The 27,503-nt window shown below is 42.4% G+C and overlaps 1 protein-coding gene across 2 annotated transcripts in view; it reads right to left on the reverse strand.

Annotated features, from left to right (window-relative positions):
• The window catches only part of tmem132e (transmembrane protein 132E), a 367,581-nt gene that overhangs the window by 20,937 nt on the left and 319,141 nt on the right, over window positions 1-27,503 (reverse strand). For both annotated transcript variants that reach the window (XM_014197869.3, XM_014197868.3), the window contains exons 4-5: window positions 9,513-9,705; window positions 4,539-4,682 (exon numbers count right to left, since the gene is read on the reverse strand). In XM_014197869.3, the coding sequence (XP_014053344.1) occupies window positions 4,539-4,682; window positions 9,513-9,705 (337 nt within the window). The remainder of the gene's footprint in view (window positions 1-4,538; window positions 4,683-9,512; window positions 9,706-27,503) is intronic.

The raw sequence follows: 27,503 nt of genomic DNA on the forward strand, positions 1-27,503 counted from the left end.
TTCGTTTGGTGCCTAATGAACACACCCCCGTTGGGTTAATGTTGCTCTGTAGTGGCCATTAGGAAAACCTACTTTGATTGATGGAAGGTACAGTATGATAATCAATAGACTTCTCTTTAAAAATCCCCCTTAACTTATTAATCAACTGAAGGAATTCTTTGCGAAACACTGCGTTTCATTGCTTAATCTCTCAAAACCAGTTTCTAGTAGGATACAATCATTTAAAAAAAAAATCTGGGCCTGTATGCTCTCATTGACTGGATTATGTCCTCATTGTGAGGCCATCAACAATAATACAAACTTCTTCGAGACCTCTCATATCAATAGTACAGCAAGGAGACAACACTGAAGACACTAGACCACTCAGGTGTACTTTTCTCACTGCCTCACAAAGCCTCTCTTATTTAAGCCTGGTCGCTGGCTGAAGGTGAATGTGTCACATTGGTGCAGAATGGAGGAAACAGAGGGCTTGGCAGGGCAAGGGTTGGATGACCACTGGCATGGAACAAGGCTTTCCGCCGCCGCCTTATCTGTGTCCTCAGATGGCTACAGTGACTCACGCGCACACACACAGCCCTAGGAGAAAGGATCAGCTGGGGGAGTCATGTCTCCCGCTCGCTGACAAATCCCCACAGGGTCCTCAGCCCACACCTCCTTTCGCCCAGCCTCCCTCTCTGCTGCCTGCCTTCTCCCCATACTGCCTCCCATCCCCGTGCCTTCCTCCACACCCTGCACAACACAACATAAAATAGCAGAATAAACTCCGTCTGAGCAGAGCACAGATGTGGTCTTTAATAACCAAATCATCCTACTGTGCTCACACAAAACTGTACAGTCAAATGGGATTGGATTATCCGGCAGTGCTGACATATACTGTGGCCTATTTATTTCAAAGAGGGAGAAACAAACAAACAAATAAACGCCTCAGTAAAGAGAAATGAGAGCAGCATAACCTTTTCCAGAAGTTGGGAACAAAAACAGAGCTATGGCAGGTTGGCGAATAGACAAAGCAAAAAAAATAAAATGCTTTGTTTAAAAAAAAATTATAAAAAAATTAAGCAGAAGCCCACACATTTGGAATTCACAACCTACAGTATGTGCACATGGTGAGGCTTGGTTTATATGACAAGACATTCTCTATGTGCTTTACTCAGAGCCTATAGCTTTGAGTGTTCCACAGATTCACCTAGGCTACGCGAATAGAATAATAGAATAGAGTAATCTGATTATAACAGATCTGTATTACAGTGCTGTGTATGAATAATGGGGCACCACAAAATGCAATGGGGAGAGCACAAAACAACACAACTGAACAACCACACAAACTTTGTGGATCATCTTTCGGAACCTTTCTTTCGTATTCGGCGGATTGTTTTATAGAACTGTCTCGACTTGAAGGTCTCATCTTGCATTATCCTCTAAAGTTCAATGGCAAGGGCAGCGAAGCGAGGTCTATTCAATAACATTGAGCTAATGCAGCTTACCTTGAAACCATTCTAAACCTTCTCACAAACAGATTAACGGCAAAATGTCTCGCTTTTGATTTGCCCTCTGACAAACAGATCCTAGTCTTATCACACATATAAATGGCAGAATAAGATTAGGTGTGGTCTGTATATTCTTGCTGTATTGTACAGTTGATGCTTTTCCCTCCACTTATTCTGAACACGTGCATTTATTATTGTGCACTCTGCTTTCGATAATCCCACGTGATCATCTCAAATGAACAGAAATGCGTAAATCAACATAAAAAAATGTAGTATAATTTTTCTCACATGTATAATTTTCTCACGTTCTGTAATGTGTCGTGATGCCGTCATCAAACGTGCTCCAAGAAAATCAACAAATAAAGTTGGATTATATTTCAGAGGTGGCAACCTCCTTTATCCAACTCTTTCTACAGCTAAATGGGATTTACCCCTGCTGATTATGGGCTATGAATGCAAAATGTGGGTCCTTCTTCAATCCACAAATGGGAGTTGATGTTGTATTCTACCACTGTGGGCCCCCAACGGGCCAGAGTTGTGTTTGTGAGTCATCCCAAGACACTAGCATCGTCTCCTCGCCTCCAGTCATCCAGTGATGGAAAAAGTACCCAAGTGTCATACTTGAGTAAAAGTAAAGATACCTTAATAGAAAATGACTCAAGTAAAAGTGAAAGTCACCCAATAAAATAGTACTTGTGTAAAAGTCGAAAAGTATTTGGTTTTAAATATACTTAAGCATCAAAAGTTAATGTAATTACTTTAAATATACGTATCAAAAGTAAAAGTATAAATCATTTCAAAATCCCTATTAAGAAAACCAGATGGCACTATTCTTGTTTTTTATTTATTTACGGATAGCCAGGGGAAACCTCTATCACTCAGACAAACAAAGCATTTGTGTTTAGTGAGTCTGACAGATCAGGGGCAGTAGGGATGACCAGGGATGTTCTCTTGATAAGTGTGTGAATTAGACCATTTTCCTGTCCTGCTAAGCATTCAAAATGTAACGAGTACTTTTGGGTGTCAGGGAAAATGCATGGAATAAAAAGTACATCATTTTCTTTAGGAATATAGTGAAGTAAAAGTAAAAGTTGTCAAAAATAAAAATAGTAAAGTACAGATACCCCAAAATACTACTTAAAACCTCTTGAGGATACCGTAGGATAGGGGGCGCCACAGCGCATTTTGAAAAAAAATCGTTCCCATTTTCAACGGCCTACTAATCAAACTCAGAAGATAGGGCATGCATATACTTATTATATATGGATAGAAAACACTCTAAAGTTTCTAAAACTGTTTGAATGGTGTCTGTGAGTATAACAGAACTCATATGGCAGTCAAAACCCCGAGACCGATTGAAACAGGAAGTGTAATTCTGAATTGTGGACTCGACTTCATCACTTTGCCTATTAATCACACCGTGAGCAATGGTTCACTGAGCACTTCCTATTGCTTCCACTAGATGTCGCCAGTCCTTTCACAGTGGTTTGAGCCTTATAGAGTCAAAACTCAGTGAATGACACGAGTTTGAAATTGGTCACAGGGGATGGGCCATCACCATTATGACGCTGGCGGCCATGTCTGCCCCCACCTTTGGATACGGTTTTAAAGGCCATGACATCATCCCCCTCGAATCTTATTGGCTCTCTTGGTGTTAGAGGCCCTGAAGATTTATTTTATACAACGTTTGACATGTTTGAACGAACCTACATGCGCGAGCATTGCTTTTATTCTGAACTTCAGAGCTGCGCTTGGAGAGAGCCATAGGACGCGCTACCAACATCAGGCTAATGGAACGTGAAGTATGGACTTTTTGACCGAAAATACATCTGTTGTGGACCTGGGATGCTTTCTGATGAAGACAACTAAAGGTAGGCGATTATTGACAATATTATACAAGATGAGATGGTTCATGCTATTGCGTCCAAGATGGCGCCGAGCTCTGTATATTAGCTCATTTTCTGAGTATCGCATCTCCTTTTATCGCAAAGTGTGATTACCCAGTAAAGTTAATTTAAAATCTGGTATGACGGGTGTTCTCAAGAGATATTCATCTATAAATGTTAGATTGACAATATACATTTAAAAAATCGTTATAGTATAGTAATTTATTGAAATGCAGCATTGTTTACCGGGACGCTTTTGAGGGGAAATAATGAAGTCAACGTCAGACAGAGATGTAAAATGCTGTTTTTATATATAAATATGACCTTTATTGAACAAAAGAATGCATGCATTGTATAACATGATGTCCTAGGGGTGCCATCTGATGAAGTTTGTAAAAGGTTAGTGCTGCATTTAGCTGTTTTTTGATTATATGTGATGCAAGTGGTTGGTCGGAAAATGGCTATGAAGCTGCTTTTTACGATGGACTCATCTAATATAATCTAATGATTTGCTTTTCCTGTAAAACCTTTTTGAAATCGGACGACGTGGGTCGATTCAGGAGAGGTGTATCTATAAAAAAAAAAAAAAAAAAATTATTACTTTTTTTTTTAAATTATGATTTTTTTTTAATGCTAATTGGCGATATGATTTTTCGCTGGATTTTGATCCCGCTAATGGGATCAGATGCTGAAGAGGTTGTAGTACTTTTAAGTATTTTTACTTAAGTCCTTTACAGCACTACAGTCGCCCTACTTGGCTAAGGCTGAGTCCCAAATGGTACCCTATTCCCTATTTAGTGCAGTAATTTTGACCAGGACCTCTGGTAAAAATGTGTGCAGTAAATAGGGAATAGCGTGCCATTTGGGATGTAACCTTAGTCAATGGAAATGGATGGAAATGGATGCCTTGCACCAGATAATGCAGCTAAAGTAAACTCTAAGGTCTGGAGACATGGTGGCAACCAGACTAGATCAGACTAGATAAGACGGTACGAGTGCGGTGGGATTCCATTCGGTATCAGATGCATTACCAAGATCGGAGGGAATTTTCCCAAAATGTTCCCAAAATTCCCAAGTTTTCCAGAAATCCCAATAATGAAAACCTGGGGATTTGGGGAAAGTTACTGTAATTTTGCAACCTAAGTGGGAATCTACTGTACCATACCTTGACAATGTCTTCGTTAGACGACTTGCACTCTACGAAGGACGAGACGTCGGTGACGACACCACTCATTTCAATAGAGACAACTTTCACGGGAATGGCCACTGTTCGGCCAGTCAGTATCGCAGTGTTAATGATTTCGGTGTCCTGTAGAGTAGAGGGGGAACAAACATAAAACTGTGTTAGATAGTGTTCATCGCTATTATATTTCACTGGGTACTTCCAATATGTACTTCTCAAAAAGAATGTCCAAAAGAGTTCCGCTGGAAGCCATTCTCAGTGGTCGTTGGGTTTGATTTTCATCCATTTCATCACTCCAAGTACAGATGTAGGATCTTAACTTGAGACAGTTTGCTTCAGCAGGAAATGTGAATTATTATGTGGATTATAATTGGCATTATAATACACATTTTTGTAGGGGTTGATACATTTTTCTTAAGGGTAAATCAAGTCTGCAATTTCGAAGTAGAAATTACGTACTTCAGAAGCCTTTTTTAAATCTCAAATATACTACAAATTGAACATTTCCTGTACTGTACAAAGGGACTTTGTTTTTAAGTTTTCCCCTCCGAGCTGCATTCTGCTCCAAATAACTCTAGAACAAAAAGGCAAGAAGTTCACGTTGACTATGTACGCTAAGTAATTTGAGTTGTAAAGTGAAACATTCCTTCTTCATCAAGCGGATGAAAAAATGAAGGTGACAAAGGAAAGTATATTTGAATGCCCCAACTGTTACGGTTGTGTGGAGAGACGGACCAAGGCACAGCGTGCTCTGAGTTCCACATAATTTTTTTATGAAACTCACAAAACAAAAAGGAACAACCAACAAACCGTGACAACAGAGGTGCTACATGCACTTAGTCAAAATAAGATCCCACAAAACACAGTGGGGAAATGGCTGCCTAAATATGATCCCCAATCAGAGACAATGATAAACAGCTGCCTCTGATTGGGAACCATATCAGGCCAACATAGAAAAAACAACCTAGATAACCCACCCAAGTCACACCCTGACCTAACAAACATCGAGAATAAAAGGCTCTCTATGGTCAGGGCGTGACACCAACAAAACATAACGTTGTCCTAAAAACCTTTGTATCTGTCCTCACAATCTTGGTTACTGTTGGTGAATCTGTGCACTAAGGCGTCAAGCAATAGGTTACTGTTAGTGAATCTGTGCACTAAGGCCTCAAACAACAGGTTACTGTTAGTGAATCTGTGCACTAAGGCCTCAAACAACAGGTTACTGTTAGTGAATCTGTGCACTAAGGCCTCAAACAACAGGTTACTGTTAGTGAATCTGTGCACTAAGGCCTCAAACAACAACTATGAAGTCTAGTGTTGCTAATAAATGACTGAAATCTCATTGCTGGGGAATAAAAACTGACTTGAGAACTGATTATAAACAGGGCCAAGTCCGTCAGCAGATCTACACTTTTATCATGACTCCAGTGATATAGAAACAGCCAATTAAAATGCACACTGGTCCTTGAAATGGGCGACTGTTAATAAACTCATTATTTTGACGGAATGAATGTGAGCTATGCGGGGGTAAGGTGTTTGACTTTAATTTGTTTCCCTCGTGTCCCCCTAGAGAAAACCCAAATCATGTAAATGTTCCTTTGACTTCAATCAAAACACCACCATGCTCAAGTCTTGGAGGCAAAACAGTATTACTTATTGTGGTATAATCAAAAAGAATGCAGCATATAAAAGAGTATTAATGTTGCTTCTGGAGGCATGTATGTTGATGAGCTCCTTTAATTTGTAGTGCCCTAAAGCTGGCAATCAAATAGGAGAGTTTACTTGGCATGATACAAGCATATGTTCACTGACAATGAGTGCAAATTGTATGTTGTGTGTGCCCTTCGAAAACCAATACATACTGAATGAATTATTGCTGTCCATAGCAGGTCATCTCACAATATAACTTCCAAACTATTTGAAACCAGAACAATTTAAAGTCTAGAAGAATTCACAATGGTCAGGTCCTGCCCAAATCAAATTAGCTGGTGCACTATTTGAATATTGATGCCATTTTACCTGTTGATACATTTGTTCATAATACAATATGCTTATTAAGTAATTATCCAGTGAGGAACATGTGTTAACCTAGCCTCTGAGTTTATTGCTAAAGAATAGCCACTGCAGACCAATGACAGCCAACTAGGCACACACTGTTTAAATCAACGTTGATTCCACATCATTTCAATGAAATTACGTTGAACCGACATGGAATAGACGTTGAATTGACGTCTGTGCCCAGTGGGAGGTCCTCTGACATTGACAAATTATGGGACGGAGAAAAGAGCTCAACTCTTTTTCTTCTCAACAAACCGCAACTGCCACCTTATAGTAAAAAAATCATCCCATCCTCCCTCATGTTTCTTATTTTCACGTGCCAATGGTATTCTGTTGCCCAGCTAATATGCAACATTTAAATGGGGGGACCGAGAATTTATGGTGGCGGTAAGTGGTAGCCACAGTGTCCGGAGTAATGAGTGAGAGCTTATCGTGAACACAGTAGGGGGAGAGCTATCAATAACACGCAGGAAAGGATTTCAAAGTAATCAAACACTTTATAGCCTGCAAAACAACAAGGTTAACACTTTTAAACTCCATGCATTAAGACACACAGTAAGAAAAGGATCAGTTAGTGTAGACACAAGACACGACTACTCCAGGCCCAATAAACGGGACTGAGACAACTATCAGTCTAATACACTGCGGAAATGAAAACATGTATTATACTGCTCCTGGAACAACGACTAGTATTGTCGATTAATAACTACTAGTTTAGCTTCGTCCATGTGAACAGTGTTGTTTTAGATTTAAACAGGAGAAATGAAAGAAGCAGGGTCCACTTTAATCCAAGTAACCAAATGACAAGCAGTGAGAAAATGAATGAAGCTTGACAGCCCCACAGTTGTTGAGTTTTGATGGAGGCTTTAAGACCGAGCCGATTAGCCAGCGAATCATATCAAAGCCAAACCTCCGCTGCTTTCTGCGCCACGGCTCCCACTTCTTACTCCTCATGGAAATGATTGAAACGCCACGTCAGACGTGCAAAACGTGGTGTGTGTAGATGTGTGTGTGTGTTTGTGTGCGTGTGCCCTGTGACTTCGTGCCATGAGGACCTCGGCAAAGAAAACGGCCATGTTTTATTTATAATCTGTTCGCTACTGCGGCAGCATGAAGCAGTGGTGGAGCCAGCAACACAGTATCCCGCTATTCCCCTCCTCATCTCCCTCTCCACCTCTCCCATCCCTCGTTAATAAGAAGCCCCTGAGAGGGCTCTCTGACACGGGGCGGTAATTGCGCCAAGACTGTGGGGGCCAGGGGGACCTAGCTGGGGCCCTGACAGGACTAATGTGATGGAGTCTGATTTAACCACATCCTCCTGGAAGATGCTACTACTCTGCACTGTAAATTCACCCACCTCCTTCGTTCCTCCTCCCCCCTCCCTCGCTACTATCTCACCCCTCTCTCGCCTCCTCCTCCCCAGTTGTAGTGGCTCAGCTCTGGCTGGCAGTGAATCTGCTTAGCAAAGCTTTCACGTCTTGGGATTATTTTTTTTCTCCTTTTTATTTTTTTCCCATCCCTCTAGCTCTCCCTCAAGCCTCCCTCCCTCTCTCCCTCGTTTGTTCATGCTAGGGCTAAATCAGAGAGGGGATTCATTTTGTGCACATGGCTTGCCATGTTCTTGTTTCATTTTTTTGTTACTCAAGATAAAATGCATCTTGTGTGTTTTTTTTCCCCAGATTGCCTCATCCTGCTGTCTCCCAAATCAGTGGCTGCAGAAAAAATTCTGATCTGAGCCTTCTGGTTTCTATCAAGCTCTCAGAGGATGTGTGCAATGGTAGACACAAAGTGCTGAGTGCATTATGTCTACCGACTTGCTGCTACTGTTACTGTTACAATAATTAGACAGAGAGACCTGAGAATGTGTGGCATTAGATTCTGCCTTGGTCAAATGGCACCCTATTCCCTATATAGTGCATTACTTTTGACCAGAGTGCTATGGGACCAGGTCAAAAGTAGTACACTATAAAGGGAATAAGGTTACATTTGGGATGCAACCTCTCTACACTACAGTACATGAAGCAGAAACAGTGAAACAAAGCAGCTGATAATGAATGAAATGGCGCAGGTTGCTTCGGCTATTGCTATTTTTTGCTATTCCCCACGCGTTGGCCTTTCTATGACCCCGGCTCCTTTCAGCTGAACTCCTATCCTCATCGCTGCCTGACCCCTCTAACAAAGCCCTCGAAGCACACCGCCAAGTCCGGTGAACACACAGAGGTCATGTTCCTCTTCGTTTATTAACCTCTGTAGTTGAGTGTGTTAAAAAAGTGTCTTCAGTACCTGGGTGCTTGCTTCTTTTCAACTTGTGGCATTTTAGACCTATATAAATATATGCGGGGCTGAGAGAACTAAGTGCCGTTATACATTTTACCCAAGCAGTTGAATTGTAATATCAAAATAATGAAGTCTCTCCCCCCCTAAAACTTCTAGAGACTTTCCACAGGCTCCCTTCACCAAGTAAGGGGAGGTGAAACCACACAGGAGGCGACTTGACCCTTCAGGACTGGCCCTCTACCTTCCTATTACTTAATTAATGTCCTTTGTTTCCACAATTGTTTTTTACTGCTTACTACAGCAATTGCCCCTTTTCATGAGATAGGAGTGGAGACGCCAGACAGACTCTTAGCATGATGTGCCATTACTAGGTGGCCTTGGTAGCCTTCTCTTAGCAGGTGAAATCATCATCGATCTAGTGAGAGAGAACCTCAAGTGTTGATAAGCATGGTTACAAATGACAATGGGGTCGAAGGTCCTTTGATGAAACTGGAGGCTAACCTATTGTCTTACGTGAGAGATTTGAATTGAATAGTTGTGGCAAATGTTACAATGGACAGATTCAACTGATATAAACATTATTATAGCATACCATATGTGATGTCACAGGTTACTCACCATGGAGAGTGGGATGATAGCCTGAATGTCCTTCTGCACCACGGTCAACTCAGTCACCACCTTCTCCGAGTCCGGAGGTGGGTTCTGGCCCCGGTAGTCGATGTTCCAGTTGATCCTTCTGGTGACCGATTGGCTGGTGAAGTTCTCCATCTCAAAGTCCAGTTGCATCACCTCGATATTGGCCAGTTCATCCCTGTGGGGAATGGAATAATTGAGCAATTAAAGCGTAATACATCAATAACAGCAATATGTTACCAAAAACACAGTAGGAGCCAGCACCAAATCCAGCATTTTATTCATTTACAAGGGGCTTAATGGGGGTCAGGGCTGCATTTGATCATTAAATATGCTAATGAGTAGACGATCGGCACAAGCAGCTGTTCTGTCATGTATTAAGCATTATGTATTGGAACAGTCAGCAAGTGAAACAATCAGGCTGCTGCTTGTGCGCATCTGTTGTTTGGGAATAACCAATGAGGTCCAGAAATATGCCATTACTATCTGCTTTTAGGAGCTACCTGACCAGGCATGAGATCCCCACACACATGCGTGAGCTTGTATTTCAGAGAGTTTTAGATTTTTTAGGGTGTTTATCAAGAGAGATTAACATGAACAGACGATAGGGAGGCAGGTAGCCTAGCGATTATAGCGCTGGTTCGCATACCTGAGCCGACAAGGTGAAAAATCTTTCCATTTACCCTTGAGCATGGCACATGACACTAGTTTGCTCCAGGGGAACCGTACTACTATGGCCGACCCTGTAAAACAATACATTTCACCACACCTACTCAGTGTGTGACAAAACATCATCTTATTTTTATTTGAAAATTGCAGTGCACCAACATCGTTCTAAAAATGCATAAATGAAGGAGGCATGTGAAGCCTTCACAACATCAGCCTCAGGTGATTCATCACCTAAATGAATGTGACTGAACTCTGGAAACTCCAAAAGTGAGTTGAACTTCTTACAAGGCGACCAACAGGTCTTTGATAAGCTAAGCTTTATAAAGACTTCACGGTCGAAACGTGACAGCTTTTTATAAAAGATCACCATGACATAGATTCCTAACCATTTGAGAAAAAACTGGATGACCCCCTCCCCCCATGTAATCAATGGGGCTGTCCTGACCAGCTGCGTGCGTTGCGAAAGTGAGCAGGCGTCCTAGATTTTTTTAAGCGTTGTCGGACTTGTCGTTACAATTTCTGATGCTTGCGCCACACGATCTGTCATGTCAATGGTCCGCACAACTTCAATCACACCCCTATTGTAATGTTATTGGCTAATTGCTTCTCATTCTGACGGGTCCAGTGTAGTGAAACAGCTTATTTTTTCCTTCAAACGTTCGCACGTGGCTAGTTACAAATATTATGGTTGTGGTCCTTTCTTGAGTGTTGTCTTTTCACTTTTTTGCATCTATTTACCTATCCAGCTAGCCAAGCAACTCATTCCCACCTCAATCTTTGGTAGAAGCAGTATACTATATTTATGATCAATATGTCTGTTTCCCACACGGACAAGCAGCCTACAGTAGATTTTCAATGTGATCATTTAGTACAATTCATCAGGGTTTCCCAAACTCGGTTCTGGGGCCCCTTCCGGGTGGCACATTTTGGTTTTTGCCCTAGCACTACACAGCTGAGTCAAATTACCAACTCATCATCAAGCACTGATTATTTGGGAAACCCTGCAATGCATCATCTGTACAAGATGTTAAAACTGTCTCAATGGATTTCAATGATCAGTCAATGAAACGGCAAAACCGGTTCATTACATTTCTATGGACATGGTAAGCTTTTCATTACATTTCCATAATCATTACCATAGCCCATATATGTGCATACGTACCAGCCAGTTATGACTAGCACACATGCAGTAGAGTGGTCAAACATACGATGTGAACAACCCCTCCTACCATTTCAAACATCCATTACTTTAACCACATGAACAGTAGACATGTGTACTCGCACACGTTAGTTTTACCTAGGCAAAGATTAACTTTCACCCCGTTTCAATCCATGCATTGTATATATACTAAAACATTCAACCCCTTCTACTTATAAAGGACTTATCTTCTTCTAAGATGGTGTAAAACTATTGAATCAATTGTGCAATGAAGTACCAGCAGACCAACATACTATATGTTTTATATACCACCATTACTATTGCTCCAAGCTGCGAAACCATCACATCTGAAAGACACATTCCGCATTGTACTTCGAAATGGGTTTCAGCAGTGTAGGCCTACAGTAGGTTCCCAGTTTACAAGACCATTACAGCCACACTCGACCTGGATCTGAAATGAACCATGCTGCTATCTGCCCTCGGCAGAGAGAAAATAAGTAATTCAAAGGGAAAATGCCAATGTCGTAATGAAGACTGGGAGCCGAGTCCCTATCTCCAGTACTGCACTCCTCACAAATGGCCTTACTGGAAATAGCATGATGAGAGCTGACAGCCTAAATGACTTCTGACTGTTTGTCTCAACATCACTCATGGAATATTCCTACTTATTTATCTATGACACTCCTCACAAAGCAGGTAGCTTGGCCAGACCCTCGACAACTAGCACTCAGAAAACCATACACCCAAATCGCTCATGTGCTGAATAAGAGTTACACAGGGGTGGAAATGGAGTCAATGCGCTATAAGGATATGTTGTGTGGGTGACGTGTCCTTTTCAAATGGAAGGCCTTGTGGGGTTAACAACGCCCTTTCTGTGCACCCTGGTTAGCTTTACTAGCCCACGCATAGACGTTTACATAAGTAGGGCTTCCATGCTCAGATCAGGCCCCTGCTGAGCTGATTAGCAGGATAGTTTCATTGTTTCATTGGGTCAACTCCCTCAGAGGCATAGCTAGTTATTTAACACAACACCACAGCAGGGTCCTATAGAACTTCAAGGGGAGGGATGCATTACTGAACAATATCTACCTGATCCCTCTCATTGATCACTGATGGGGTTGTGTTAGTGCTGTGTTTCTCAACTCCGGTCCTCGAGTACACCCAACAGCACATTTTTTGTTGTAGTGGGGCAGAACGTTGTAGTGCCGCACCCGAGCTGACAAGGCAGTTAACCCGCTGTTTCTAGGCCGTCATTGAAAACAAGAATTTGTTCTTAACTGACTTGCCTAGTTAAAAAATATGGATCCCCATTAGCTGCTGCCTCCTGGGGTCCAGCAAAAATGTATGCAGTTATATACAATTACAAAACCATTACATTACACAACAGATTTTACAACACATTAGGTGTGTGACTGCAGTGGGACCACAATGGAGAAGGTGAAAAGCTTCAAGTTCCTCGACGTACACATCACTGACAATCTGAAATGGTCCACCCACACAGACAGTGTGGTGAAGAAAACACAACAGCACCTCTTCAACCTCAGGAGGCTGAAGAAATTCGGCTTGGCCCCTAAGACCCTCAAAAACATTTACAGATGCACAATTAAGAGCATCCTGTCGGGCTGTATCACGGCCTGTTACGGAAACTGCACCGCCCGCAACCACAGAGCTCTCCAGAGGGTGGTGCAATCTGCCCAACGCATCACCCGGTGCACACTGCTTGCCCTCCAGGACACCTACAGCACCCGATGTCACAGGAAGGCCAAAAAGATCATCAGGGACATCAACTACCCGAGCCACGGCCTGTTCACCCTGCTATCATCCAGAAGGCGAAGTCAGTACAGGTGCATCAAAGCTGGGACCGAGAGACTGAAAAACAGCTCCTATCTCAAGGCCATCAGACTGTTAAATAGCCATTATTAGCCGGCTACCACTTGGTTACTCAACCCTGTACCGTAGAGGCTGCTGCCCTATGTATAGTTGAAGTCGGAAGTTTACATACACCTTAGCCAAATACATTTAAACTCAGTTTTTCACAATTCCTGACATTTAATCCTAGTAAAAAGTCTCTGTCTTAGGTCAGTTAGGATCACCACTTTTATTTTAAGAAGGTGAAATGTCAGAATAATAGTAGAGAGAATTATTTATTTCAGCTTTTCTTTCTTTCATCACATTCCCAGTGGGTCAGAAGTTACATACACTCAATTACAATTTGGAAAAATTGCCTTTAAAGTGTTTAACTTTGGTCAAACGTTTCAGGTAGCCTTTCACAAGCTTCCCACAATAAGTTGGGTGAATTTTGGCCCATTCCTCCTGACAGAGTTGTTTTTTTTGTTGTTATTCTGTCTCTCACTGTTCAAATAAACCTACTATTAAAATTATAGACTGATAATTTCTTTGTAAGTGGGCAAACGTACAAAATCAGCAGGGGATCAAATACTTTTTTCCCCCACTGTACGTTCATCTCTAGGAGACAGAACATGTCTCCTTCCTGAGCGGTATGACGGCTGCATGGTCCCATGGTGCGTACGTGTCACGTCCTGGCCAGTATATAAGGTTAATTGTTTTGTAGTTTGGTCAGGGCGTGGCAGAGGGTATTTGTTTTATGTGGTTCGGGGTGGTGTGTTTGTTAAAAGGGTGTTTGGTTTAGTATTTCCGGGTTTTGGTTTATGTCTAGGTAGTTCTATGTGGAGTCTAGTGTGTGTATGTCTATGTTTGGTTAATTGGGGTTGGGACTCTCAGTTGAAGGCAGGTGTTGTCTATCTGCCTTTGATTGAAAGTCCCATATATTAGGGTGTGTTTGTGTTTGAGTTTTGTGGGTGATTGTTCTGTGTTTCGCCTTGTGCCTTACCAGACTGTTTTTGTTGATCGTTCGTGTTTTGTTATTTTGTACGTTCATTTTGAAGATAATTAAAAATCAAGATGAGCATTCACGTACCTGCTGCGGTTTGGTCCTCATTCACCGACAACAACGTTGACAGAATCACCCACCACCAAAGGACCAAGCAGCAGAGGAAGGAGCAGACGGAGTTCGAGTTGGACTGGCGGGAGAAGTGGACTTGGGAGGAAGTTCTGGACGGGGCCGGACCTTGGCACCAGGCTGGGGATTATCGACGCCCGCAGTGGGAAATTGAGGCAGCCAAGGCAGAGAGGCGGTGGTACGAGGCCAAGTACGCGCTGAAGGAGAAGCACGAAAGGCACCCCCAAGAAAATTTTTTGGGGGGGCACACGGGTAGTTTGGCTAGGCGTAAGAAGAGCCGGAAGCCAGCTACTCGTGGTTATATGGAGGAGCGTATGGGGTGGAGAGCGCTATGTTTCGCTGAGGAGCGCACTCTCACCCATACGCACGCACAGTCCGGTGCGCGTTATTCCAGCCCCTCGCAGGTGCCGTGCTAGAGCGGGCATCCAGCCTGGTAGGAGGATGCCTGCGCAGCGCATCTGGTCGCCGGTACGCCTCCGAGGACCAGGCTACCCAACTCCCGCTCTACGCACGGCTACCATCAGGCCCCTGCACAGCCCAGTCTGCCCTGTACGGGCACCCCGCTCGTACAGGGCTACTAGTTCCATCCAGCCAAGACGGGTTGTGCAGGAGGTAAGATCGAGACCGACTGTGCGCCTCCATAGCCCTGGGTTTCCAGCTCCTGTCTCTCGTGCGGACCCGGAAGTGCGTCAACCCAGTCCGACTCGTCCTGTTCCCGCTCCCCGCACTAGCCTGGAGGTGCGTGTACATAATCTGGTAAGCCCAGTACCAGCACCACGCACCAGGCTACAAGTGCGTCAACCCAGCCTCGCCAGTCAACAGTCTTCATCAGAGCTGCCCGCCAGTCAACAGTCATCATCAGAGCTGCCCGCCAGTCAACAGTCATCATCAGAGCTGCCCGCCAGTCAACAGTCATCATCAGATCTGCCCGCCAGTCAACAGTCATCGTCAGAGCTGCCCGCCAGTCAACAGTCATCGTCAGAGCTGCCCGCCAGTCAACAGTCATCGTCAGAGCTGCCCGCCAGTCAACAGTCGTCAGAGCTGCCCGCCAGTCAACAGTCGTCAGAGCTGCCCGCCAGTCAACAGTCGCCAGAGAGGTCAGACTGCGCTGAACTGCCGGAGTGGTCAGACTGCGCTGAACTGCCGGAGTGGCCAGACTGCGCTGAACTGCCGGAGTGGCCAGACTGCGCTGAACTGCCGGAGTGGTCAGACTGCGCTGAACTGCCGGAGTGGTCAGACTGCGCTGAACTGCCGGAGTGGTCAGACTGCGCTGAACTGCCGGAGTGGTCAGACTGCGCTGAACTGCCGGAGTGGCCAGACTGCGCTGAACTGCCGGAGTGGTCAGACTGCGCTGAACTGCCGGAGTGGTCAGACTGCCCTGAACTGCCGGAGTGGCCAGACTGCCCTGAACTGCCGGAGTGGCCAGACTGCCCTGAACTGCCGGAGTGGCCAGACTGCCCTGAACTGCCGGAGTGGCCAGACTGCCCTGAACTGCCGGAGTGGCCAGACTGCCCTGAACTGCCGGAGTGGCCAGACTGCCCTGAACTGCCGGAGTGGCCAGACTGCCCTGAACTGCCGGAGTGGCCAGACTGCCCTGAACTGCCGGAGTGGCCCGAGTGGCCAGACTGCCCAGACTGTCCCGAATTGCCAGACTGCCCAGACTGTCCCGAATTGCCAGACTGCCCAGACTGTCCCGAATTGCCAGACTGCCCAGACTGTCCCGAATTGCCAGACTGCCCAGACTGTCCCGAATTGCCAGACTGCCCCGACTGCCCCCCGGCGATGCCAGACTGGCCCGACTGCCCCTCGGCGATGCCAGAGTGGCCCGACAGCCTGGAACGGCCGGAACCAGAGCCACCTCCAGAAATAGGTGGGTTGGGGAGGGGGGGTGTAGCACAGTGCCGTCGTTGACGGCAGCCACCCTCCCTTCCCTCCCTTTAGAAAAGGGGACTTTTTGTTGGTGTTGCTTGGGGTTATTTTTTGTTAAGGTGCTTCTGGGGTAGCACCTTTAAGGGGGGGGGGGGGTACTGTCACGTCCTGGCCAGTATATAAGGTTAATTGTTTTGTAGTTTGGTCAGGGCGTGGCAGAGGGTATTTGTTTTATGTGGTTCGGGGTGGTGTGTTTGTTAAAAGGGTGTTTGGTTTAGTATTTCCGGGTTTTGGTTTATGTCTAGGTAGTTCTATGTGGAGTCTAGTGTGTGTATGTCTATGTTTGGTTAATTGGGGTTGGGACTCTCAGTTGAAGGCAGGTGTTGTCTATCTGCCTTTGATTGAGAGTCCCATATATTAGGGTGTGTTTGTGTTTGAGTTTTGTGGGTGATTGTTCTGTGTTTCGCCTTGTGCCTTACCAGACTGTTTTTGTTGATCGTTCGTGTTTTGTTATTTTGTACGTTCATTTTGAAGATAATTAAAAATCAAGATGAGCATTCACGTACCTGCTGCGTTTTGGTCCTCATTCACCGACAACAGCCGTGACAGTACGATTGTTTGTACAGATGAACGTGGTACCTTCAGGTGTTTGGAAATTGCTCCCAAAGATGAACCAGACTTGTGGAGGTCTACAATTTTTTCTGAGGTCTTGGCTGATATCTTTTGATTTTCCCATGATGTCAAGCAAAGAGGCACTGAGTTTGAAGGTAGGCCTTGAAATACATCTACAGGTACACCTCCAATTGACTCAAATTATGTCAATGAGCTTATCAGAAGCTTTTATAGCCATGATATCATTTTCTGGAATTTTCCAAGCTGTTTATAGGCACAGTCAACTTAGTGACCCGCTGGAATTGTGATACAGTGAATTATAAGTGAAATAATCTGTCTGTAAACAATTGTTGGAAAAATTACTTGTGTCATGCACAAAGTAGATGTCCTAACCAACTTGCCAAAACTATAGTTTAACTTCTTATGGATGGTGGCAGTATTGAGTAGCTTGGATGACTGACGTGCCCAGAGTAAACTGCCTGCTACTCAATCCCAGAAACTAAGATATGCATATTATTAGTATATTTGGATAGAAAACACTTTGAAGTTTCTAAAACTGTTTGAATGATGTCTGTGAGTATAACAGAACTCATATGGGAGGTAAAAACCTGAGAAAAAATCCAAACAGGAAGTGGTTTGTAGTTTTTCAATTGATTCCCTATCCAAACTACAGTGTCTGTGGGGTCATTTTGCACTTCCTAAGGCTTCCACTAGATGTCAACAGTCTTTAGAACCTTGTTTGAGGCTTCTACTGTAAAGTGGGGATGAATAAGAGCTCCTGGAGTCAGAACACTGCCAGCAGGGCATGCGAGCTCACGTGAGAGTTAGCTCAGTTCCATTGCATTTCTGAAGACAAAGGATTTCTCCGCTTGAAACTTTATTGCGGATTTACGACAAAAACATCCTAAAGATTGATTCTATACATCGTTTGACATGTTTCTACGAACTGTAATGGAAATTTTTGAGTTTTCGTCTGACCTGCGCGTCGTGAATTTGGATTTGTGAACTGAAGGCGCGAACAAAAAGGAGGTATTTGGACATAAAGGATGGACTTTATCGAACAAAACAAACATTTATTGTGGACCTGGGATTCCTGGGAGTGCATTCTGATGAAGATCATCAAAGGTAAGTGAATATTTATAATGCTATTTCTGACTATTGTTGACTCCAACATGGCGGATATATTGTATGGCATGTTTTTGTGTCTGAGCGCCGTACTCAGATTATTGCTTTTTCGGTAAAGCTTTTTTGAAATCTGACACAGCGGTTGCATTAAGGAGAAGTTTATCTAAAGTTCCATGTATAACACTTGTATTTTCATGAACATTTATGATGAGTATTTCTGTAAATTGATGTGGCTCTCTGCAAAATCACCGGATGTTTTGGAGGCAAAAGATTACTGAACATAACGCGCCAATGTAAACTGAGATTTTTGGATATAAATATGAACTTTATCGAACAAAACATACATATATTGTGTAACATGAAGTCATATCAGTGTCATCTGATGAAGATAATCAAAGGTTAGTGATTCATTTTCTCTCTATTTCTGCTTTTTGTGACTCCTCTCTTTGGCTGGAAAATGGCTGTGTTTTTTTGTGTGTAGGCGCTGACCTAACATAAGCATATGGTTTGCTTTCGGGGTAAAGCATTTTTGAAATCAGACACTGTGGCTGGATTAACAAGACATAAAGCTTTAAAATGGTGTATAATACTTGTATGTTTGAGGAATTTTAATTATGAGATTTTTGTTGTTTTGAATTTGCCGCCCTGCACTTTCACTGGCTGTCGTCATATTGATCCCGCTAACGGGATTCAAGCCATAAGATTAACATGAAATTTGTGGAGTGGTTGAAAATGAGTTTTAATGACTCCAACCTAAGTGTATGTAAACTTCCGACTTCAACTGTCCATAGACATTGAATCACTGGTCTCTTTAATAATGTTTAAATACTGTTTTATTAACTTCATATGTATATAGTGTATTCTACTGTATTTTAGTCAATGCCACTCTGACATTGCTCGTCCTAATATTTATATATTTCTTAATTCCATTCTTTTTCTTTTAGATTTGTTTGTATTGATATGCATTGTTAGATACTACTGCACTGCTGGATCTAGGAACACAAGCATTTCGCTACATCCACAATAACATCTGCTAAATATGTGTATGTGACCAATAAAATTTGATTTGATTTAATAGACAACAAAATATGTTCCACCTCTTCCACACTCACTTTTAGGAATTACAAATTACAATGCTTGTCTTTCTTAATTTGGTCAGTTATGCATGGAGTGTAGGTTCAGAATGTTGTTGTTGGCATGTCATGGCTAAGTGTGCTAATCTTGCTAATAAAAAAAGTAATTCAAGTAGTTTTATGATGAATGAGCCATTTGATTCAATGAACGATGGAGCAGAGTTTGCCTTTTTGCACAAATTTTCAGTATATGAATGTTATCTACAACAATGTCATAGAACGGTAGGAAGCAGCCTTGTAATGTCCTGTACTTGTGGTCCAGAATGGCACAGGATTTTTGCCCCAGGAATCAAGATGTTTCTCACCATAGAGCTGCTGATGATGACAGCTGGTTTAGAAGACCCCACGAGAGACCGATGGGAGCCCCGATGGTCCCCACCTATCTTTCAACAATTACACTTCACCCCATGCACCAGGAATATTCAGCTACCAAACCTGGGTTTAAATTCTTCAAATAGCCTACAGTTCCAAAGCTTTCCATTTCTTCTAGTAAGAGTTTGCACAGATATAACATTTACCTATAGATTAGCCTTAGAAGAAGAGAATGAGATGTGCCAGGGAAAATAAATTATTGCCGTAAAGCTTTCTAGTCAGAGAGAATGCCTCTCCACAATTGTTCCTTTGAATCAATAGTTACAATTATAAGTTAAGAGCAACATCCGTGAGAGAATACCAACTCGACCCAGTTAATTGCTTTATCAGTTGTTTAAAATTTGTTAGCCGGCAATCAATTTCAATCAAATCTGATTTTCCCTTCGTCTCCACAGGGACATGGGAGGACACTGCATTTACAAAATGAATATTGCCATGATTAGGAAGCCATTGGAAAATATCGATGTCTAGTACAATGCATAGTGAGAGGTGAGAAAGGATCAAGACAACAATAAAGTGCTAAGCAGTGCTAAAGCTGGATGTAAATGTGCCTGCGCTTAAAATAAATTCCGGCGTGGGGGATTCTGGAGTCTTCTTGGTAAGCAACGCTGGTGCTAAAAGGTGAATTAGTCTCCCAGTGTCTGGCGGAAAGCAGACTGAATTAGCTGGGTTTCTGTAAAGCACTTTGAGATATCAGCTGATGTAAGAAGGGCTATATAAATACATTTGATTTGATTTGATTTGAACCAGGTTTTGCCTGTATTTCCATTCTGTTTCTCTTTTATCCTGAAAAACTCACCAGTTTTTAAAGATTACAAGCATACCAATAACATGATACAGCCATCACTATGCTTGAAAATATTGGGAGTGGTACTCAGTAATGTGTTGTATTGGATTTGCCCCAGGACAGAAAGTTAGTTGCTTTGCCACATGGTTTGCATTATTACTTTAGTGCCTTGTTGCAAACAGGATGCATGTTTTGGAATATGTGTATTCTGTACAGGCTTCTTTCTTTTCACCCTGTCAATTAGGTTAGTATTGTGGAGTAACTTCAATGTTGTTGATCCCTTCTCAGTTTTCTCCCATCATAGCCATTAAACTAATTGTTTTAAAGTCACCATTAGTCTCATGGTGAAATCCCTGAGCGGTTTCCTTCCTCTCCGGCAACAGAAGGACGGATGCCTGTAACTTTGTAGTGACTGGGTGAATTGATGTACCACCCAAAATGTAATTAATAACTTTTCCATGCTCAAAGGGACATTCAATGTCTGCTTTAAAAAAAAAATACCATCCTACCAACAGGTGCTCTTCTTTGAGAGGCATAGTAAAACAACTCATCTTTGTGGTTGAAATTCACTGCTGTGTGGGGTGCAGAGATGAGGTAGTCATTCAAAAATCATGTTAAATACTATTCCACTATTCCAACATTATTCCACACAACTTATTATGTGACTTGTTAAGCACATTTTTACTCCTGAACTTATTTAGGCTTGCCACAACAAAGGGGTTGAATACTTATTGACCAAAGACATTTCAGCTTTACATTTTTTATTAATTTGTACACATTTTGAGAAACATAATTCCACTTTTACATTATGGGATATTGTGCATGGGCCAGTGACCAAAAATCTCAATTTAATCTATTTTAAATTCAGACTGTAACACAACAACAAAAAGGAAAAAGTCAAAGGGTGTGAATACTTTCTGAAGGCACTTTGAAGTGGGTAAAACAGTATGTAAACATTAAAGTGACCAGTGGTCAATGACTATGTACATAGGGCAATAGTCTCTAAGGTGCAGGGTAGAGTACCAGGTGGTAGAAGGCTAGGTAACAGTGACTAAGGTTCAGGGCATGGTACTGAGAGGAGGCCTGATATTGGTGACTATTTAACAGTCTGATGGCCTGGAGATGTACTGTCTCCGTCTTGTAGATGGTAGTGGGGTGAACAGGCCGTGGCTTGGGTGGCTGAGGTCCTTGATGATTTTCTTGGCCTTCCTCCAGCATTTTGTGACACTAGGTCCTGTAGATGTCCTGTAGATGTCCTGCAGATGTCCTGCAGATGTCCTGGTGATGTGCTAAAAAAGGGGAGGTCAAAATTCTGATGAACATTTTCTTGTTTGCTTATGGCCCTATACAGCTCGTTGAGTGGGATCTTAGTGCCAGCATCGGTTTGTGGTGGTAAATAGACAGCTACGAAAAATATAGATGAAAACTCTCTTGGTAAAGAGTGTTGTCAAATGAAATAAATTTTGATTGGTCACATGCGCCAAATACAACAGGTGTAGACTTTACAGTGACAAGCTTACTTACAGTGCCTCCAGAAAATATTCACACTTCCTCGACTTTTTCCACACTTTGTTGAGTTACAGCCTGAATATCAAATTGATTACATTGAGATTTTGGGTCACTGGCCTACACACAATACCTCATAATGTTAAAGTGGAATTATCTTTTTAGACATTTTTACAAATTAATAAAAAATGAAAACCTTAAATGTCTTGAGTCAATAAGTATTCAACGCCTTTGTTATGGCAAGCCTAAATAAGTTTAGGAGTAAAAATGTGCTTAACAAGTAACATAGTAAGTTGCATTGACTCACTCTGTATGCAATAATAGTATTTAACATGATTTTTGAATGACTACCTCATCTCTGTACCTCACACACATTTTTTTAATACATTTTGATTTAAGGCTGTAACACAACAATATGTGGAATAAGTAAAGGGGTATGAATACTTTCTGAAGGCACTGTATGAGCCAATTCCCAACAATGCAGAGTTCAAAAGTAAGAAAAATGTTTGCTTAATAAAAAAAAAAAATAGTAAAACAAAAACAAAAGTCTACAACTTATCATGGGGTATTCTAACTTAGGCGAGCAGAACCTCTTGACTTCTATTAGAGATCGTGCACCAGCTGTTGTTAACAAAGAGACACACACCTTCGCCCTTTAGCTTACCCGACGCTGCCGTTCTGTCCTGCAGATGCATAGAAAAACATCTATATGTATTTTATCCATGTCCATGTTCAGCCACAACTCCGTGAAACATAGGATATTAGGTCCCGTGTGGCTCAGTTGGTAGAGCATGGCGCTTGCAACGCTAAGGTTTTGGATTCGATACGAAATGGACCAGTATGAAAAAGTATGAAAAATGTATGCAGTAACTACTATTGTAAGTCGCTCTGGATACGAGTGTCTGCTGAATTACAGTTCTTCAGGTCCCATTGATAGGACAGTCTCGAACGGAGCTCATCCAGTTTGTTCTCCAGAGATTGTACGATCGCCAATAGAACGGACAGTAGCTGCGGTTTATGTACTCGCCAGCGCAGCTTCGTCAGGGTGCCCACACATCGCCTCTCTTACGCCGCCTTTTTCTTTTCCAGGGTGAGCAGTATGTCCTGCACCTCCGACTTGTTGAAGTAGAAATCTTAATCTAAATTGAGGTTAGTGATCTTTGTTCTGATGTCCATAAGCTCATTTCACTCACAGGAAACGATGGTAGAAACATTAAGTACAAAAAAAGAAAGAAAATAATAAGCCAAATTGGTCAGGAGCTTGTAAAACGGCTGCTATGCAATGCAGCACCATTCTCCCCAGGAGAATGGCCTACCACTGTTGTCGTCAGAAAACTTGATGATTGAGTTGTGTTCAAAAAGAATGTTGAAGCAAGCATTAAAAAAATGATTTATACTTTGATGAGCTCAGTGGTAAGATGCATAACGACCTTTGAAAAAAAGACATAGCTGCGTGTGACGAGTGAGATACTGGTGTGCACCAATCAGAAGTACATGAAGAACATGAGTATGTCGGTGGTATTAACCACCAGCTCCTCAAATAACTTTTTCACATTAACATGTTACATATTCTTTACATTAAGATGAACACTTATAATAATTGCATGTTGTCATAACAACTCCGAAGTCCTTGACAACACAGAGAATCACATGGTGGACATTAAAAGCATTGACTATTCTTAGTTCCTTGTATAACGTACATGTCACCAAGCTATGGAAGAAAGTAATGTTTTCATCTAGCAGGAAATGTAAAATGCTCCCAAGTGCTGTGTTTGCCCAGAAAATTGATCACGCTTCATGATTGAAGATGACAATATAATCTATTATAGGCCTAGATTTTTTGCTAAACCATGTCGAATGAAGGCTTTAAACCTATTAGGCTTAATGTGGTAATACCAAACTACTGGGACCCTCTTTGGCATGGATCTACACATACTACTTTTGTGGGCAGATTTATAAAGCAGCCCAGCATGGTCCATTATCTAAAATAAACACCAAAGTCGGCACAAAAAGGCAGAACTATATCACAGTTAAATATGTTTTCAAAAAAGGTCCCGCATTTAATGTTATCTCACTTAGCTGGGTGAAGTGGGCCTGAAATACTGTAGTTTGAGAATTCACTCATCTTTAATGCTTTTTATCAGCTAGAAGGCTAAATCAAAGGAAAATAGGAAATGGCAGGCTATTTATTTTTGGAGACTGTTATATGGCTCTAAAATGTAGGCAAAACTCATTAGTAACATATGAACTCTGCCCAAAATACCTTCATGACTTTTGACTGGGCCTCTGACAAAAGTTGTGATGACACAATGTGTCTTTATCGTAGCTTGGCCCCCTACTGGACCGGATTTCCAACATGGTGACAGGATGGCAAAGATGACTTGACACGGTCCGCTAAATATAGCAAGAAAGCCAGACACTAAGTGCCTTATTGAGAGAGAACAAAGAAAGACTGGTTGATCTTTTATTCAGGTAATGTCATTGTTTATCTGTTACGCTCACTCTATACCCCCCCTCCCTCCAGACCCACTTGGCCAGTCTCTTTTTTCCCCACAGTCCGTGGAAACTATGGGCGGTGGTATTACTAGGATCTGCACTGGCTAAATAGCTCCGGAGGTTTAGGATAAGCAGCCCAAACTCTTAATGCCTTCTTTGTTAATGAGTTGAGTGTATTAGTGATTTATGTTGGCTAATGCCAGGCTTCGCCCGCCCAGAGGTATTGCTGTATCACAGGTTAAGAAGCTAGCTACCTCCCTTCATCCTCAGCTGCACCTGATTCCACTGTTACTACCTTCATTCAAAATGGAGGGCCTGTTTTAGGACTGATGAGAGAGAGTAATGGTCTGATCCATTATCCAATGTCTCGGGCATGCATTCTAAGAGGAAGCCTAGTATGGATATTGGAATGTAGCCCGAGTCCTGTGATGTGCCTGTATATAATCATGGGTACCCTTGCCCAGTGACAGGCATAGGTAGTGCTGGCATTTTTGCCGATAACATCTCCATGGCACTGCAATGCAGCAACATACAAAGTATTCACACTCCTTGACTTGTTCCACATTTTGCCATGTTACAGCCTGCATTTAAAATGAATTAAATGTCGTTTTTTTTGTCACTGGCCTTCACACAATACCCCATAATGTCAAAGTGGATTTACATTTTACTTTATATTTATTCATTAAGTATTCAACCCCTTTGTTATGGCAAGCCTAAATACAGTGGGGAGAACAAGTATTTGAAAACCTGCAAAATCGGCAGTGTTTCCTACTTACAAAGCATGTAGAGGTCTGTAATTTGTATCATAAGTACACTTCAACTGTGAGAGACGGAATCTAAAACAAAAATCCAGAAAATCACATTGTATGATTTTTATGTAATTAATTTGCATTTTATTGCATGACATAAGTATTTGATACATCAGAAAAGCAGAACTTAATATTTGGTACAGAAACCTTTGTTTGCAATTACAGAGATCATATGTTTCCTGTAGTTCTTGACCAGGTTTGCACACACAGCAGCAGGGATTTTGGACCACTCCTCAATACTGACCTTCTCCAGATCCTTCAGGTTTCGGGGCTGTCGCTGGGCAATACGGACTTTCAGCTCCCTCCAAAGATGTTCTATTGGGTTCAGGTCTAGAGACTGGCTAGGCCACTCCAGGACCTTGAGCTGCTTCTTACGGAGCCACTCCTTAGTTGCCCTGGCTGTGTGTTTCAGGTCGTTGTCATGCTGGAAGACCCAGCCACGACCCATCTTCAATGCTCTTATTGAGGGAAGGAGGTTGTTGGCCAAGATCTTGCGATACATGGCCCCATCTATCCTCCCCTCAATACGGTGCAGTCGTCCTGTCCCCTTTGCAGAAAAGCATCCCCAAAGAAGGATGTTTCCACCTCCATGCTTCACGGTTGGGATGGTGTTCTTGGGGTTGTACTCATCCTTCTTCTTCCTCCAAACACGGCGAGTGGAGTTTAGACCAAAAAGCTTTATTTTTGTCTCATCAGACCACATGACCTTCTCCCATTCCTCCTCTGGATCATCCAGATGGTCATTGGAAAACTTCAGATGGGCCTGGACATGCGCTGGCTTGAGCAGGGGGACCTTGCGTGCGCTGCAGGATTTTAATCCATGACAGCGTAGTGTGTTACTAATGGTTTTCTTTGAGACTGTGGTCCCAGCTCTCTTCAGGTCATTGACCAGGTCCTGCCGTGTAGTTCGGGGCTGATCCCTCACCTTCCTCATGATCATTGATGCCCCACGAGGTGAGATCTTGCATGGAGCCCGAGACCGAGGGTGATTGACCGTCATCTTGAACTTCTTCCATTTTCTAATAATTGCGCCAACAGTTGTTGCCTTCTCATCAAGCTGCTTGCCTATTGTCCTGTAGCCCATCCCAGCCTTGCACAGGTCTACAATGTTATCCCTGATGTCCTTACACAGCTCTCTGGTCTTGGCCATTGTGGAGAGGTTGGAGTCTGTTTGATTGAGTGTGTGGACAGGTGTCTTTTATACAGGTAACGAGTTCAAACAGGTGCAGTTAATACAGGTAATGAGTGGAGAACAGGAGGGCTTCTTAAAGAAAAACTAACAGGTCTGTGAGAGCCGGAATTCTTACTGGTTGGTAGGTGATCAAATACTTATGTCATGCAATAAAATGCAAATGAATTACATAAAAATCATACAATGTGATTTTCTGGATTTTTGTTTTAGATTATGTCTCTCACAGTTGAAGTGTACCTATGATAAAAATTACAGACCTCTACATGCTTTGTGAGTAGGAAAACCTGCAAAATCGGCAGTGTATCAAATACTTGTTCTCCCCACTGTAAGTTCATGAGTAAAACTGTGCTTAACAAGTCACATAATAAGTTGCATGGACTCACTCTGTGTACAGAAATAGTGTTTAACTAGATTTCTGAATAAATACAGTATCTCTGTACCCAACACATACAGATAATTGTAAGGTCCCTCAGTCGAGCAGTGAATTCAACCACAAAGCCCAAGGAGCTTTTCCAATGCCTCGCAAAGAAGTGCACCTATTGGTAAATGGGTATAAATAAAAAAAAGCAGATTGAATATCCCTTTGAGCATGGTGAAGTTATTAATTATATTTTGGATGGTGTATCAATACACCCAGCCACTACAAAGATACAGGCGTCCTTCCTAGCTCTGTTGCCGGAGAGGAAGGAAACCGCTCAGGGATTTCACCATGAGGCCAATGGTGACTTTAAAACAGTTAGAGTGTAATGGCTGTGATAGGAGAAAACTGAGGATGGATCAACAACATTGTAGTTACTCTACAACACTAACCTAATTGATAGAGTGAAAAGAAGGAAGCCTGTACAGAATAAAAATATTTCCAAAATTATTTTTGCAACAAGGATTAAAGTAATGCTGCAAAAAATGTGGCAAAACAATACATGTTTTGTTCTGAATACAAAGTGTTATGTTTGAGGAAAATCCAATACAACATATTACTGAGTACCACTCTCCATATTTTCAAGCATAGTGGTGGCTGCATCGTATTATGGGTATGCTTGACTGAGGTTTTCAGAATAAAAAAATAAACGGAATAGAGCTAAGCAAGGTTAAAAAAAAATAAAAAAAATAAGCACAGGCAAAATCCTAGAGAAAAACCTGGTTCAGTCTGCTTTCCACCAGACAATGGGAGATTAATTCACCTTTCAGCAGGACAATAACCTAAAACACGAGGCCAAATCTACACTGGAGTTGCTTACCAGGAAGACAGTGAATTGGCCGCATTACA

The sequence above is a fragment of the Salmo salar genome, chromosome 04, assembly GCF_965601325.2.
Source record: "Salmo salar chromosome 04, fSalSal1, whole genome shotgun sequence".
NCBI lineage: Eukaryota > Metazoa > Chordata > Actinopteri > Salmoniformes > Salmonidae > Salmo > Salmo salar.